The following is a 15,918-nucleotide window of genomic DNA, read 5'->3' as shown; positions in this document are numbered from 1 at the left end:
TATATATATATATATATATATGGCCACTTATATTTATTCTACCCGCTATACCCCCCGGTAGAAAGAGCACCAATGGATTCCTATAGAATGTACTTAGGTTCTCAAAAACAATAGGGTCTGCTGCTTTGGCACATCTTGATTTTCCCACTCCTGCTGAGAGGAACTGCACAACGGATGCGTAAACGTTCCCCATATGTAGCAGTTGAGGAAGGCTTGGGGCCCCCTTGATATTTTAGACCCGCACACATTGCACCTCAGCCTCAACGGCTGTTGTTTACCAAGAATAAGTGGTAATGCCTCAAGGTACACACTCTTCCCATATGGGGCCCCAAATGCGCCTGCTGCTAAATTAGTACAACTGGTGAGTTCAAGTGGAGTGGATGGCCCCCTCATGCTATGGAGCGGCAAAGGGCGGGAAGTGTGAAGCAACCGTGGGCAGTGAGGGTTTCTGCTGAAAGCCAAGCCTTCAATCGTTTCTGCCCAGTTGCTCCTGTAAACTCGTGGTGCTACCTAAACTACTGTGGCGAGCCCTCCAGCCGTACTGAAGGCAAGGCTAACGCACAAAGTAAACGAGCGACCGGCCCTGCGTTCCTGGGTATACTGGAGTGCCCGATAGGTGCATCAAGGAAGGATGCGGTAAACCAATTCGTTAGTCCCCCCTTCTCCTTCCGAAGATTCACTCATACCACCTTGGAAGGGGAGCACTCGAACGCGTGTAGCAGGCTTCCTCTGAACTCCATACATCTGCCTGCACTGTCGCTACTGCAAAGGAGCTGTTTAAAAATTCTCTACGAATCAGTTGCGTCAGCGTGCCACTGGGATTCGGTCCCTCGCATGGAGGACTCCCTGGCAGCAGGAGCTTCGGCAAGGAGTGCTGCAATTCACTACCGACTGTCTCCTCCCCAAACCAGCCTCAGGCTGCACTGTATTGACGCGCCCAGCAGACTGGCGTTCCTACTGGCTGTGGCACTGCCTTCTTGAAATTAGCATTTCCTCGGCTTTATTGGGCGGCCAGCTCGCAAGCATAGCTCTTCACAGTGGCACAGTGGTCTGCTGTGTTACAATACACAAGTTTAGTTTGTGATGGAATGTGGGGCCACCAGCAGAAATGCCTGTATGCAGCATTATACACTACAGCTAGCAAACCGCCGCCTCCCCCGCAGCAGCCGCCCTTAGAGGAGGCGACAAGGGCGCCACAGGAGGAGGCTAATGAGGTTAGCCTGCTGCTCCTAGTTGGATTCTTATATTATTGTGATTCTAGAAACATCTGTTGCAGTAGAGTCAAGATAATATAAGAATCCAATTAAGAAGTTCTTAGCAAGTATGTATAGGACCTCCCGCTACAGCGCAGATTTCTGAGACCCTTATCTAACGCCTTTAGATTATGTTGCAGCTTCCCGCTGTCTTCTTCTGCAAATCAGCGGCCGGCAGCAGAGAGTTGATGCAGGCATTTGGGGCCCCCCTTTTCAATGCTACTACTACTACTACTACTACTACTACTACTACTACTACTACTACTACTACTACTACTACTACTACTACTAGTACTACTACTACTACTACTACTACTCCTACTACTACTCCTACTACTACTACTACTAAAACTAAAACTAAACCTACAACTACGACTACAACTGCTGCTGCTGCTGCTGCACCAACCCTCCCCCCTGGCGAGTGCGCAAGCAGTAGCAATCCCCATATCGTTTTATAGCTAGGGAATAACAATAAGCAATAATGTGGAAAGTGTTTCCTCATATAAAAGAGGTGTGCGCTGCACTGGATGATTTTCCAAAAGCGGCAAAAGCAGAAAAAGCAGCTGTAGCCGCAGCAGTCGCAGCAGCATCGGAAGCCCCGGGAGCTGCAGCAGCGGCTACTGCTGCTCTCTGCGGTGTTAAGTGCGCACCCCGCGGCTGTAGTTCTATAAAATCTTTTGTTACAGAAGGCTTATCTAGCTTTCTCTGTGAGGCTACTAGTCCTCATATTTTGTGTTTATTATTAGCTGCAACAGCAGCAGCAGCAGCGGCAGCAGAACGGCTGCTGCTGTTGCACTTACGGGGCCCTGCTCACCCCTTACTGAATATGTAGCTCTTCCTGCCTCCGCTGAGGGCCTTAGAGGGGAGAAGTTTTTTGACTTATTTTGCCTGCTAGTATCCGCAGGCAGGCAGGCAGTAGCAGTAGCAGCAGCAGCAGCAGCAGCAACAACAGCAGCAGCCGCCGCCGCCGCCGCCGCAGCAGCAGCACGCCTCCGCAGCAGAGTTCAACATGAAGGAGCATTCTGAAGCACCTCAGGAGATAACTGCAGCATTAACCGGGCCACCTGACCCTGCCTTCCACACCCTTCCTGGTGTTCCGCACCGTGAGGGGGGCAGCAGCAGCAGCAACAGCAGCATCAGCGACAACAGCAACAGCAGCAACAGCAGCAGCGACACGCAGCAGCGAGAGTATTTGGAAAACTGCAGCTCACCTTTCCTGTCTGAGTATGGTAATGCTGCGTTTGCTGCTCTGAGTGGCTTCTTGAACTCCGCCATAGCAGCAGGAGGTGCAGCAGCAGCAAGAGCAGCAGCAGTGCCGCAGCGGCTGGCGTCTCTTGCTGCAGCAGCTGGCTTGCCCGGAGCAGGCGATCCCGAGGAGCAGGTGCAGCAGCAGCAACAGCAGGTGGAGGAGGAACAGCAGCAACAGCAACATTTGGGCCTCGGCACATCAATACCGTGGCGTTGCCCCTTCCACCACCCACAAAGCCGGCAGCGGAGTCCTACAACAGCAGCAGCAGCTGCAGCAGCAGGTGTAGGGCATCGCAGAGGAAGACTCCTGCAGCGGGGCCGAGGCTCTGGCAGCAGTAGCAGGAACCGCAGCAGCAGCCGCAAGGGGCCGCAGCGCCGCCACCGCACATTAGGTTGGAGTGCATACGCCGCGCGTCCATACAGCCGTCCGCGACAGCAGCAGCAGCAGCAGCAAGGGGGTCTATGGTTCGGGGACGTCTCCCTTAACTTCAGCTGCCCGCTGTGTCTGGCGATTTCGCTTTCTGCTGCAGCGCGAGGGCGGGCTGTGCATGCAGTAGACACTTGTGTAAGCGTCCTTCAGCAGCAGCAGCAGAAGCAGCAGCAGCAGCAATCTGGAGATAGTGACGAGTCGGATTGTTTTGATTCGCCTCAGGAGGGAACTCCCCGCCATCCTTACTGCGGTCCTGCTGCTCTCAATACAGGGCTGCAGCAGGAGCAGCAACACCTGTTCCCAGAGCAGCAGCAGCAGCAGCAGCAGAGGCTGTTAGAGGGTAGCTTGTTCTGTACAGACAGCAGAGAGGCGCAGCAGCAGCAGCGGCGCCACAGAGCCTTCGACGTCATCATATCTGCTCTACTGCCGCGGTCTCTAGGTAGCAGCAGCAGAGATTCTCCTCGTCCTTCAAGTGTTGCAACAGCAGCAGCAACAAAAGCAGCAACAGAAGCAGCAGAAGACGCGGAGACCCCCAACAGCCGACGGGGACAGTTTGTAGCTTCACTTCCTTCTCGGGCGCTTGCCTTGGCGGGTGCGGCCGCAGCAGCAGCATCGGCCGCAGCAGCAGCGGCTGCCGCAGCAGCCCCTGCAACGCTTCGTCGCCGTCACAGCAGCAGCAACAGCAGGAACAGCAGCAATACCATCAGCAGGAGCAGCAGGCGCCTGGCGGAGAGCAGCACGGCCCCACACTACGCTGAATATTTAGCCTTTCATGTGGAGAAGTGGCGAGAGGGATCGTTCGATCATTTAGAGATCGAGGCAGATAATCTTCTTGTCGATCCTTTACAAGCTCGCTGCACTATTATGTAATAGTGGTGCAGCTGCTGCTGATTGTCCTGCTGCTGCTGCTGCTACTGCTGCTGTGGGTTAAGCGCGATTATTCTTCCTTGCGCGGCGTGAAGCCAGCAGCAGCAACAGGGTTTCTACTCAATATTCTCCTGCAGCAACAGCAGCAGCAACAGAAAAAACAATAGAAACAGCAGCAGCAGCTGCAACAGCAGCTGCAACAATAGCAGCAACAACAGCAGCAGCAGAGTGTGATACGGCATCATGGGGAGGACTTCACGCTGGAAGGCTCGTAGGGGCCGCAGACACCCGAAGGGGCCTTCATTAACTGCTGCTGCTGTGCTGCAGCGCAATGAACAGCAGGAAAGGAAGTATAACAACCCTCCTAGCAGCAAGCAAGCAAAGAGAGATGCTCATCCTATGCAGGGGAGGCAGCAGCAGCAGAAGCAGGAGGGATCTAGCAAGCAAAAGAAGCAGAAGAAACAGCAGCAGAAACAGCAGCAAGAGCAGCAACAACAGCAACAGCAGCAAAAGATGTCCAGAAATCTCCGCAGAAAACTTCGGCTGATGCAGCAAAAGAAGGGCGTAGAGCAGCAGCAACAGCAGCAGGATGTGGGTCAAGCCAAGAGCAGCAGCTCCTTAAAAGACTCTTCCTCTTCTGCTGCTGCAGTGTGAGTCTCCTCCTTAATAACACATTATCCAGCAAACTGACTAAAAATAAGTTTTTAATTAAATTTATTTTTATTTTATTTTACTTAATATTTTTTTTTTATTTGATTATAAAGAGCGTTAATTGATCTGCGTGTACACGTGCATGTTGGCAGCTGCGGATCAATGGGCTAATTCCATGGGCGTTCTGCTGCTGCATCTGCTGTTGCATCTGCTGCTTCATCTGCTGCTGTTCCCGGTGCTGTGCCTCAGGATGCAGCGCAAGCGGTCAAAGCCCACAGGAACGGATGCAGAAGCAACGCAGGCAGCAGCAAGAACTGCAGCAGCAGAGAAGACATCTGTATCGGGCAAGACATCAACAGCAGAAACAGCATCAGCAGCAGAAGCAGGATCAAAAGCAGCAGCTGCAGCAACAACAACAGCAACAGCAGAGAAGACGCGCCACTTGGTGCTGTGGAACGACGTGGTTGATGGGCCGCCAGACCTGCGGGAGTTTAAGCAAAAGCTCGACGCCCTTAAGGCCAAGTCTTTGCGGTTAGTTTGCTGGTGCTGCTGCCCCTGTTGCAGCTGTTGCTGCTGTTGCTTGTTGTGCTGTAGCGGTGGCAGCCAAGGAATCGAGCTCGTTGTTCTGGTTTTTTGCTGCTGCTGTTTTGTGCAGGAGTGGAGAGAAAAAAGCAGCAACAGCAGCAGCAGCTGCAGCAGCAGCAGGAATCACAGATGAGGAGGAATACGACTCACCAACAATGAAGGGCAGCAAACGTGCTGCTTCTGGTGCTGCTGCTGCTGCTTCGTATCAGCAGCAAGTGGCAGAGGCGTACAGACAGCTGAAGGTACGCCGAAGGGCAGCATATGAGGAGGAGAGGCAACAGCAGCTGCTGCGGAAGCAGCAGCAGCAACAGAGACGGGATGGGTATCGCAAGGGCCGCCATGCAGGGGAGGCAGCTTCTAGTAGCAGCAACAGCAGCAAGTCGTGGTCCTTTGACAAGGAACTGCTGTATAGAGACGACTGGGTGTTTAAGCACAGCCTCAACAAACAAGAGTGACAGTTGCTGCAGTGCAGCAGCATGTTCAGTTGCTGCAACTGCTGCAGCGCGGCAGGAGGGTGGGTAGCTGCTGCTCCTGCTGCTGGCGCAGTAGATGAGCTTGCTGCTGCTCTAGCTGTTACTCGATGTGTATATTGCAGTTCAGGCAGTGCTGAGTAACAGCAACTGCAGCAACAAGTATGGGCCTGAGAGTCGCATGCAGTGAGTAGCTGCTGCTGCTGCTGCTGCAGCAGCATCGCGGCGGTAGGCAGCAGGTCAGCAATGAGCCTTTGGCACAACACAGACGGACAACAAAAACTTTTGTTGAAAATCGGCTTCAATGCCCAATTGATGCTGCTGCTACTGTGGTTGCTAGTGCTGGCGTTACTGCTGGTGTTGCTGGTGCCGTTGCTGCTGCTGCTGTCGTTTGTGCTGCTGCTGCTGTCGTTTGTGCTGCTGCTGCAGCTTCCGCGGTTGTCCCTAGGCCCTACGGTAGACTTCACTGCTGCACGGCAGCAGCAGTAGCACAGTATCAGCAGGAGCACAATAGCTGCAGCGTCTACGTGGTTGCAGAGGTCGATGGTCAGTCAGGGTTTAGCGTTTAATAATATTTATTAGTACTAGTACTGAAATTGTTATTGGAGTGGCTCCGTCGTACAGTTGCTGCTGCAGCATGGCAGCGCAGCCAGCAGCAACCAATGCAGGAAATGCGGCGAATTCAACACCAGCAACGACAACACGCAGGAGCACAGCACTAGAAAAACCTGTGAGTGTCCATACCAGACTAGGGCCGGTGTAGCTACATCATCCAGAGTCTATCCCAGACATAAGCAGCAGCACCAGCAGCAGCAAATACAGCAGCAGCAGCACCGCCAAATGCAGCAACAGGCTGCTGTTGGTGGCCCTATGCCTTGCCCCGTACGTTGTAAGCAGCTCTGAAAAGTATGACTGGGGAATTAGCAGCAGTCTGTTTGCGGTGAAGTAGCACGAACCGTAAACCCTAAGCCCTCAGGAGGCGTGGTGCGAGTATCTTGTTTGCTAACCCGGCATCCCATTGAGTAGATCCAGTGTAATTTAACGGTGTAAATGTATTTAAATCAATTATTTTTATCATCTTATTCAACTAATTAAAAAGCGAACCCTCTTAATGACTTATTTCTCTTGAGGATGCGGCAGCAGCTACCCAAGAGCCACCGGTCACTGCCCAGCGGTTGGAGGGGGGCCCCTTTGCTGCTGGAGCAGCTACGGCAACTGCAGCGCCGAAACGGCTATGAATTAAACATAAATTAATTAAATTCAACAGTCAGATTAAATGAAAACGATCAAAGTAATTAACTAAATAAATTCCCTTACTTTGGTCTACAGCGAGCACGAGACAAACGGGATGCACATTTGACTTCCCAGCCACGGCCCCTCCAAGAAGGCCCAGCAGCAGCAGCAGCTACCGCTGCTGCTGCTGCTGCTGCTGGGCCTGCATGCAAAACACCGCTTTGTTTCTGCTGTAAACTCCCAATTTGCTTTCTTGAGAAAGGGGCACACCGTGCAACAGCAGCAGTTGCTGCTGCGCAGCCAGCAGGAGCAGCTGCAGCAGCAGCAACATCAATAACAGGAGCAGCAGCAGCAGCAGCAGCAGCAGCCTTACATATATGGAGCTTATTGAGCCCCTTTCCTATCAAGAAACACACCAGTCTACATAGGAGCAGCAGGAGCGACAGCTGCTGCCAACATGTCAGATCCTACCGATGAGGCCCCTACCGGGGGGCCCCCTGCCGAGGGTACCCCTACTGAGGGGTCACCTACCAAGGGGCCCCTTGTTAAAGCAGATTCTTCGAAGCACTCTGAAGCAGCCGCGAAATCGGACTCAGGCCTCCAGTCTCTTAAAGGCGAGGAAGCTGCTGCTGCTGGGCTGCAGGAGAGGGAGCAGGGCCAGCAGGAGCAGCAGCAGGGGGAGATAGAGCAGCAGCAAGATAACTCTAACACACCTCGTTCCAAACAACAGCAGCAAAAGCAGCAGCAGCAACAACAACAGGAGCAGCATCAACAACAGCAGCAGCAGCAGCGGCGAACAGGGAGTTCCGGTAGACAAAACAGCGGCAGTTTAAGATTATCGTCTTCGAGTTTAAGTGGTCGCAGTATTGGACTGGCGCAGCAAATGATGGCTCTTGCAGCAATAGCAGAAGCAAGCAGCAGCAGCAGCAGCAGCAGCAGCAGCAGCAGCACTGCGCCTCCTGTTGGAGTTGCTGTTGCAGGTTCCGGTCGTTTGCGCCTCATGCGGCGGGACGATTCCCTCTCTTCGCAAGCATCAGCAGCATCAGCAGCAGCTGCGGCTGCTGCTTCTGCTGCTTCTGAGGGAGATACGTCGGACCGGGAGGTCCAGCAGCAGCAGCATTTGATGGGAGCAGCAGATAGGGGTTCCAGTGGCGAGTTGGGTGGTGTTGCTGCTGGCAGCAGCAGCAGCAGCAGCTCTGGTGTGTCTCCTCGTTTAAGGGATTCTTTGCTGCTGCGGTCTCTTTCTTCTGTCTCTGTTGCTGACTTAGCTGTTGCTGAAGGGCAAGAAGGACTGGCAGAAGTCTTTTGGAAACCTGGTGAAGGAGAAGTGCTAGAAAATCGTAGGGTTTAGGGTTTAGGGTTTAGGGTTTGGGGTTTATGGAGTTGTGAATCGGCAGCAACGTGCGGGACGCAGGCTTTGGCATCCATCGCAGAAGTAATAAAAACACCAAAGAGTTAAATTCGAGGGTTTAGGGTTTAGGGTTTAGGGTTTGCGGTTTTTGTGCAGAGTTCGGGGGCCGTCGAAAGTTGATGGTTGGAGGCAGCCGCGAGGTTAGTGACTAAGAAGGAAAAAGATACAAAGAGGGAAAGAATAATTAAATAAATATAAATAGAAACAAAAGATAATATGTATAAATAAATAAACTGGGAATGTAATTAAATATGAACAAACAAAGAGAAGAAAGAAAGATACAGATATAAATAGATGCATGCAGAGATAAAATGGCAGAGACAGGCAGAGCAGAAAGGAGACACAAACGACATCTACCGGTTTGCTGTTGCTGCTGCCTTTGTTGTTGCTGATGCACAGATGCCTGAGGCCCTCTTCCGTGACATCGAAGAGGCGAATGACTCACAGAGCTTATCCGGTGAGTACCGATCTGCTTACGGCTTAGAAATTAGGGAATAGGGTCTAGGGTTTAGGGTTTGGTGCCTAGAGTTTAGGGTTTAGGGTTTGGGTGTTGCGCTGTGCACTTTGCAGGGTTTGGAGGAACGACGCGAGGACGCAGCGGCCGGGTAGCCGATTGCCAGGTAGCTAGCCATCTAGCTAGCTACCTGCTGTTTAGCCAGCTATTTAGCTAGCTGTTTAAATAGTTGTTTGGCTACCGGTTTAGCTAGTTGTTTAGCTGGTTGCCTAGATAGGTAGCTAGCTAGCTAGCTGTCGTTGCGATTGCGCCACTCGCTGCAGGCGGTGAAGGAGAAGTTGGAGGGAATGAATAAAAAGTTTTGGGGGGACATTGATGATGAGCTGCAGAGAGAAGTCCTCAAGAGGCGAGAGCAGCGGCAGCAGCAGAAGCAACAAGAGCAGCAGCAGCATCTCCAAGAGAAGAAGGAAAACGGAGAGGAAATCTTTGAGGTCGAAGGTGTTCCCACACCATCGCCTCCACCAACAACTGCAGGCGACACGCCAACCGGTCTGCTGTTGCTGTTGCTGCTGTTGCTGTTGCTGCTGCTGCTGCTGCGATCCCTGCACTCTCAACTGACATGTCTTCACCAGCATCCCCTGCTGCTGCTGCTGCTGCTGCTGATGCTGCTGCTGCAGATGTAGATTTGGATGGCGAGTTATCAGTTGACAATTTAGATCTCGATTTGGCCTTCGAACGATTTGCAGGAGCAGACTTTGCACGTAAGACTCATGCTGCTGCTGCTGCTGCTGATGCTGTTCTTGCTGTTGTTGCTGCTGCTGGTTCTTGCTGCTGTATGCTGCCCGTGCCACTCGATATGGAGCAGCCCTTGTGTCGCGGGTGGGTCAGTTGCTGTATGCAGTCAGATCGCTAGCTAGCCAGCTGCTAGCTGGCTAGCTAGAGCTAGCTAGCCGGATGTTCTGCATTGCTGCTGTTGTTGTTGTTGCTGCTGCTGTTGCTATTGCTTCTTAGAGACAGAAGAGATACAAGAGGACGACTTGCGGCAGCTATTATATCCCTTACAGTTGGGGTGTATGTACACCCGAAGATGGATAGAGAAGAAGGAAAGCCCATTAAAAAGATTAAATCGACTTAGACAAGAAATACCACAAACTCTTGAACTCATCGTCAGCATCAACCTGCTGCTGCTGCTGCTGCTGCTGCTGTTGCTGTTGCTGCTGCTCGTGGTGCCGCTGATGCAGCAGCTGCTGATGGTGGTGCTGATGTTGTTGCTGCTGAAGTGTTTGTTCCTCTTGCTGCTGCTGCTTCTTCTAAGACTTCAGCTGATGATGCTGTGCCGCTTTATGAGGGTGGGACTACGGGATATTCTGCTGCTTTTGTTTCTGGTTGGAGGGAGGCTGCAATGCTCCCACTTCTGCATGCACCGGTTGCTGCTGCTGCTGCTTCTGCTGCTGCTGCTGCAGGAGAGTCTCTGCGAGTATGCAGACACGGCAAAGGAGGAGGAGCAGCACGAAGATAATTCCTCTGTAGCTGCTTATATCCTCTCTTCAAACGAAGCATTAGCGGGTAGGCCATACAGTAGAGTAGTTTCTTAGACAAATAAAAACCCTAAACCCTAAACCCTAAAAGGGAAAGAACTTGTTTGAGTAGCAGCTGCTGCTTAAACCTACTGCTGCTGAAATTGTGGCGGTAGTTAGCAGAGGGAACGCAGCGGCAGCGTGTGCTGCAGGAGCAAGAGCAGCAGGAGGTAGTGTTGCTGCTTGCATCCCTGTATGTCTTTTGCTGTTTGCTGTCTCCTTTTCCCGTTTCTTTATCAGCTGCAGCACAGGAAGCACAAAATGCTGTGCGCGAGGGAGTGGCAGCAGATGCTGCGCTGCAGCAGGTCCTCTTCAAGCAACAGCAGCAGCAGCAGCAGCAGCCGCAGCAGCAGCAGCAGCAGGATATTGATGAATCAGCAGACACAGGAGGCCTGCTTGCTCCCCTGTACTGCCCCAAATCTTGTATAGAGATGTCGGCATTAGTACGAGGCGCCAAGGTGTGCTACGCTGGTTTGCTGCTGATGCTGTTGCACAAGGCACAAGATTGGTGCTGCTGCAGTACGAGGCACAATAGCTGCACAAGCCAGGCAGGCCACAGCAACAGTTGCTTGGGTTCTCGCCTTGGCAAGCCTTCTTAATACACCCATTCATCTTTTGTGCTGCTGCTGCTGCTGCTGCTGCCGTTGCTGCTGTTGCTGCTGCTAACGCCTAAGGCATGCAAGCATCTGCTGTACTTCAACCTGTATCTGCGCAGGAGCAGCTGCAATTCCAGCAGCAGCAGCAGCGGCAACGGCGACAGCAGCGGTCCAGCTGCAGCTTCAGCAGCTCTCTAGAGGTGTTGGTGAGTTGAGGGCAACAACCTGCAGGCATAGGGGTGGGGAAAAAGGGGTTTACGGTTTAGGGTATAGGGTTTAGGGTTTTGTGAGATGCTGTAGGACGCTTCACATCTAACAATCGCCTCACGAGCTGCTGCTGCAAGGCGGTTGCTGCACCTCGAAGACAGACTTAAGCGTACGCTCGAGCTGACTGCTGCTGCCGCTGGTGCTGCTGTTGCTGTTAGTGATGGTTGTGCTGTGTGTGCTGCTGCTGCCGCCTGTGCTGCTGCTGCCCACGTTCAGCGGCCACCTAAACATAGCTTTTCCTGCCCAGCACCAACGCAGTGGCAGCCACGACACCAGAAGCCTTTAGTGCAGCAGCGGCAACAGAGCTCCCTCAGAGTCCTGTCCTGGTCCCTTTGCTGTATGCCGGTCTTCGTCGCAGGGCTTGAGCAACTCTGTGTGCCTCAAGCAGCAACAGCAACAACAGGAGGAGCAGCGGCAACAGCAGCAACAGGAGAAGCAACGGCAACAGCAGATGCCGAGGTCTTAGAGTTGGCTCGCCAATGGGAGGCAGACCCAGAGGCCCCAACCCTCGCCGGTGAGCAGCACCTAGCTAGCCGGACAGCTAGCCAGCCAGCTAGCCATGGAGCTAGCTAAGCAGCTAGACAAGCACATGCGCGAACAGCCAGCTGAACAGCTAGCCAACAGTTAGCTAGTATAGCGTTTGCCGTGCTGGATATGATCAAGGCACCATTTCCATTATCTTCCTTTTATTGCGGATAACAGCGCTGCTGCTGCTTGTGCTGCTGCTGCTGCAGAGTTGGCTTCGCGACTGCACCGTCTGCTGTCTTTGGTGGCTGATCCTTCTCCTTTATCGGAGATGTCTGCGCGTTTAGGTGTGGTGCGCTGCTGCTTAGACGAGCAGGAGCAGCAGCAGCAGCAGCAACAGCAGCAGCAGCGCCAGCAGCAACGTTGGGAGCAAGAGAGAGGATTATTAGATGAAGAAGAACTTCTTGATTATTCACCAGAAAAAATTATTATTTCTCTTTATAATAAAATTATTCCTTGTAAAAATTTAATTAATAATATTTATCTTATTAATGGCCATCTTACACAAGCCAAACAACGATTCGCTGATGTAAACCCCAAACCCTAAACAATAAACCCTAAACCCTAAACCCTTAATTACCGGATATTCTAGTGTTTTACTTCACACGGGCTGTTGCCAACACATGCATGCAAGAATGTATGCATGCATGCTTGTGGGTAGTTTAGGGTTTAGGGTTTAGGGTTTTATTGTCCTACAAGGCAGTATTTATACTTAGCGCAAGCAATGAGCATAAGTAAACCCTTAAAACCCCTGATAATATAATAATACAGAATACAGAAGAAGAAAAGAAGAAAAACAAACGTTTGTTTTCTTCTTTTTTCTTGTTGCAGGTTGCTGATGTATTAGAAGGAATAAATGAACAAACAGCGCAGCAGCAAACACTAAAGGAGAAATTGGAGTGTCTGCATGCAGTTGCTGCTACTGTATGTACATCTGCTGCTGACCAAATGGAAACAGCAACAGCAGCAGCAGCAGCAGTTCTGCAGACATCTCCTGTACGAACGCCACAGGCTTGATGCTACTGCAACAGCAGGAATAGCTTGCAGCAGCAGCTGCTGCTGCTGCAAGCTATTCTTTTATTTTTAGCATTTAATCTCTCCTTTAAACTCTATTTAATGATAATATTGCGAAGATGATGCCCAACTTCTTGTGCAGCAAGCAACACACACATCTTGCTGCTTCTGCTGTTGCTGCTGCTGTTGCTGCTGTTGCTGTTTTTGTTGTATCGCCTCTTAATGGTGCCTGCACATCATCTTCAAAACGACACGAATGCATGCGATTGAAGAAAAAAATTATTTTCCTTGTATTGATTACTTTCAATAAGATAAAGAAGAAATGGTTCTCTTTTATTTAATAAAATAAATGGTTCTCTTCATTTATTTAAATTAAGCAGAAGAGAAGAAGTGAATATCCAATGGTTTCTTTTTCCTCCTTATGGTGTTATATACGCATTTTGCAAGATAAGAAGATCCGAAGGACTATCTGCATCGTTCTTGCGGTATCTCAACATAAAGAAATGAATAAATTGGACACCTTAGAAATACAATAATAAATATAGTAATAACTGTTTAGAAAAGAGGCACAGAGGGAGAATTTTATATTCTTTTTCCCTCTATTAATCATAAATGTATAAGGAGGAAGTTCATTTCGTTTCGGGTGTATAGGCAGCTCGTAGTCGTTGCCAACTAAGACTTTCATCAGTGCATTTTGCGGCGTATAAAAGAATTAAAAAAAGCATTTTTATGTTTATTTCTGTTTAGTTTTGTTTTCTTTTTATCTCTACTAATTAATTGACTGAAGATGATGCAAGTTACGACAAGAACGCGCATAGATGTGACAACACGACAGCAGTCATTGCAGATACTAAAGAATACAGTTTCTTTAGGTGTTTCTTCTGTTTTATATCTTCGTAACATATTTAGTGAAGATGCTTTTGCTTCTGTATGGTTTGAAGGATTAAAATTAGTTCAATTACGTCCTGTTGATAAAAAATCATCTTTTCTTGTTCGTCTTCTTCGTACGGGTGTTAATGAGGCATTACAAAAAGTACGTTAAGTTACCCTCATACAGACATATATATGTATATATTTATTTAGATACATGTATATGTATTTATATTATATTTCCTTATTTATATATTAAATAAATAAATAACCCTTTAGGAGTGTTTACAACAACTGCTTCTTGGTATTCATGAAGAGGAAACAGACGCTTTATTAGAGTCTTACGAGTTTACCTTTGGTTATGGCGACGGTAGTAGCACTAATAATCAACCTGTTGCTGCTGCTGCTGCTGCTGCTGTTTCTGTTGCCTTTAATAAAGGCAGCAGCAAGACTACTACAAGGGAATCTCGTCCTATTGGTCCTCCTGTATCAAAGGCAGAAGCAAAGAGACAAACAGAAGCCGTAAAACAATTCATACACCACATTGCTCCATGCATGCATGCATTATTGGGTGCATGCACTATTGCATGCATGCATGTATGCATGCATGCATGCATTTAATGACGCCTTTTTAGCTGCTGCAGTCGCTTTGTGCTATAACACAGCAACTTGATCCTTTACCTGATAATGCCTACGTATCTTTAAGGGTAAGAAATAAAAGATAGCCATTTTTCTTCTTTTTTATATTTATACATTATATTTATATATCTTTCAGCTCCTCTTCAATAGGACAACAGTAAGGAGATACAAATAAAGGAAAAAGACAGAAAACCCCCATTTTAATTGTGCTTTTACGTGCATGCATACTTGGATGCAGATTCCCCATAATTATGTTCCTAAAGGATTTATACAAAAGATTGACGACATATCCTTTGGTGGTGTTGTGCCCTTCACGGCTATCAGCGAAAAGGTAAAGACATAAGTAAATTATGCTATTAAGTAATATAAATATAATCTAAATGTAAACAAAAATATGTAAATAAATAATAATTATGTTTTTATATTATTAACAGATAAATACAAAACATCATTCTCTTAAACTCTCCATTCAATCCCTCGCCGATCCTCCGCATATTTCGCCTGCGCTCGTAGGTGATCGCGCTGCTGGTAAGGCAACAAAGAAATAAATAAATGGAGGAAAATAGATCATTTTATTCATAAGTTTTGTTGTTTATATAATTAGTTTTTTAAATATAAAAAGGAAAACAATTTTAATTTTATTTTCTTTATTTAGTTGTGCGCATTGTCGAGGAGGTCAAGGCTTACATCCTAGCCACAGGTGACACCACAGAAAAGGATGCACTAAAATTGCACTGAAATAAACAAACAATAAACAACATAAATAAAAAACAAATAAAATAAATAAAAGATAAAGAGAAATAAGGAAACGATTCCATCAAATTATGTGTTTCTAGAGGAAGATGACATCGATCGTCTTGTTAACAAACTGGGAAAGAACTCCGAGCCTTTTATTGCTGCTGCTCTAGATCAGCTCCGTTCTTCTGGTTTTGCAGGTAAATATAGACATGAATAAATAAAAAAACAAATAAATTAGTTAAAGAAGACCTATTTATACTCACTTTTTGCATGTTGTGCCCTTGATACGCAGTAAAAGATGCAAGGGAAAGAAGAAACCTCGCGTGTCCTTCTCCTTCTCTTCAGCACCAACAGCAGCAGCAGCAACAGCAGCTGCGACACCAACAGCAGCTGCAAGAGCACCAGCTTCAGCAGCAGCAGCTTCAACAGCAGCACCAGCAGCGCCAACAGCAGCAGCAACAGCATCCCATAGCAGATAAGCCTTATGCAAGAAGCAGCAAACAACACCACTATTATTCAGCAGCCCCCCAGGAAGGCATAGAAAGTTCTCCTATTCCGTTACAGCATCGGGGCCCCCCCATAGCAAGTAGGGGCCCCCCAAGGGAAGGAAGAGGGGAAGTTTACCCTCTCGATGCAGCAGGTAATAAAGAGCACCAATATAATCCTCCATTCTTATTCAGGTGTATGTACATCTCAGATGATCCTCATAATTGTGTATTACCTAAAGAAGGGTTAAGAGAAGCATTAAAGAATACTGCAGCAGCAGCAGCAGCAACTAAAGGAGCAGCAACAAGACATGTAAAAGAAGCAAAAAAGGCCCCTTTCGTCCCTTTATCGGTAATAACAATATTCCCTTTAAATAAAGATATATAATAATAAATGAGTAATCTCCTTAGATTAATAATCAACATAAGCAGCAAAGGCAACAGCAACAGCAGCAGCAGCAACAGCAGCAGCATGATGTAATGCGAGCAGCAGCAGCTTTAATAGAACAATGTAAAGAAATAGCACAAAGGAAGCAAAAGATAACAAAAGAGGAAATATCTTCTTTTTGTGTTGTCTCTGCAGATGTTGCAGAAGAATTAATAAA

At 48.8% G+C, this 15,918-nt stretch overlaps 4 protein-coding genes across 4 annotated transcripts; 3 read left to right on the top strand and 1 right to left on the bottom strand.

Moving 5' to 3' along the window:
- Nucleotides 1-1,417: 1,417 nt before the first annotated feature.
- EMWEY_00027060 (hypothetical protein) lies at nt 1,418-1,699 on the bottom strand (the record flags this gene model as incomplete). The annotated part of the gene is made up of 1 exon (XM_013481225.1): nt 1,418-1,699. The coding sequence occupies one exon, from the start codon at nt 1,697-1,699 to the stop codon at nt 1,418-1,420; it is 282 nt and encodes a 93-aa protein (XP_013336679.1).
- Nucleotides 1,700-2,262: 563 nt separating this feature from the next.
- On the top strand, nt 2,263-3,801 carry EMWEY_00027050 (hypothetical protein, conserved; the record flags this gene model as incomplete). The annotated part of the gene is made up of 1 exon (XM_013481224.1): nt 2,263-3,801. The coding sequence occupies one exon, from the start codon at nt 2,263-2,265 to the stop codon at nt 3,799-3,801; it is 1,539 nt and encodes a 512-aa protein (XP_013336678.1).
- Nucleotides 3,802-4,041: 240 nt separating this feature from the next.
- Nucleotides 4,042-5,489, top strand: EMWEY_00027040 (hypothetical protein, conserved; the record flags this gene model as incomplete). The annotated part of the gene is made up of 3 exons (XM_013481223.1): nt 4,042-4,448; nt 4,699-4,980; nt 5,105-5,489. The coding sequence occupies 3 exons, from the start codon at nt 4,042-4,044 to the stop codon at nt 5,487-5,489; spliced, it is 1,074 nt and encodes a 357-aa protein (XP_013336677.1).
- Nucleotides 5,490-7,194: 1,705 nt separating this feature from the next.
- On the top strand, nt 7,195-12,283 carry EMWEY_00027030 (hypothetical protein, conserved; the record flags this gene model as incomplete). Its single annotated transcript, XM_013481222.1, has 14 exons — nt 7,195-8,077; nt 8,245-8,288; nt 8,548-8,605; nt 8,719-8,753; nt 8,926-9,151; nt 9,280-9,363; nt 9,614-9,768; nt 10,066-10,168; nt 10,420-10,622; nt 10,895-10,981; nt 11,076-11,151; nt 11,401-11,556; nt 11,777-12,025; nt 12,267-12,283. 14 exons carry the CDS (start codon nt 7,195-7,197, stop codon nt 12,281-12,283), a joined length of 2,376 nt encoding a protein of 791 aa, XP_013336676.1.
- Nucleotides 12,284-15,918: the final 3,635 nt, after the last annotated feature.

Source organism: Eimeria maxima, genomic scaffold, assembly GCF_000499605.1.
Source record: "Eimeria maxima Weybridge genomic scaffold, Emw_scaff297, whole genome shotgun sequence".
In the NCBI taxonomy this organism is placed as follows: domain Eukaryota; phylum Apicomplexa; class Conoidasida; order Eucoccidiorida; family Eimeriidae; genus Eimeria; species Eimeria maxima.
This window is presented reverse-complemented; position numbering and strand designations above follow the sequence as displayed.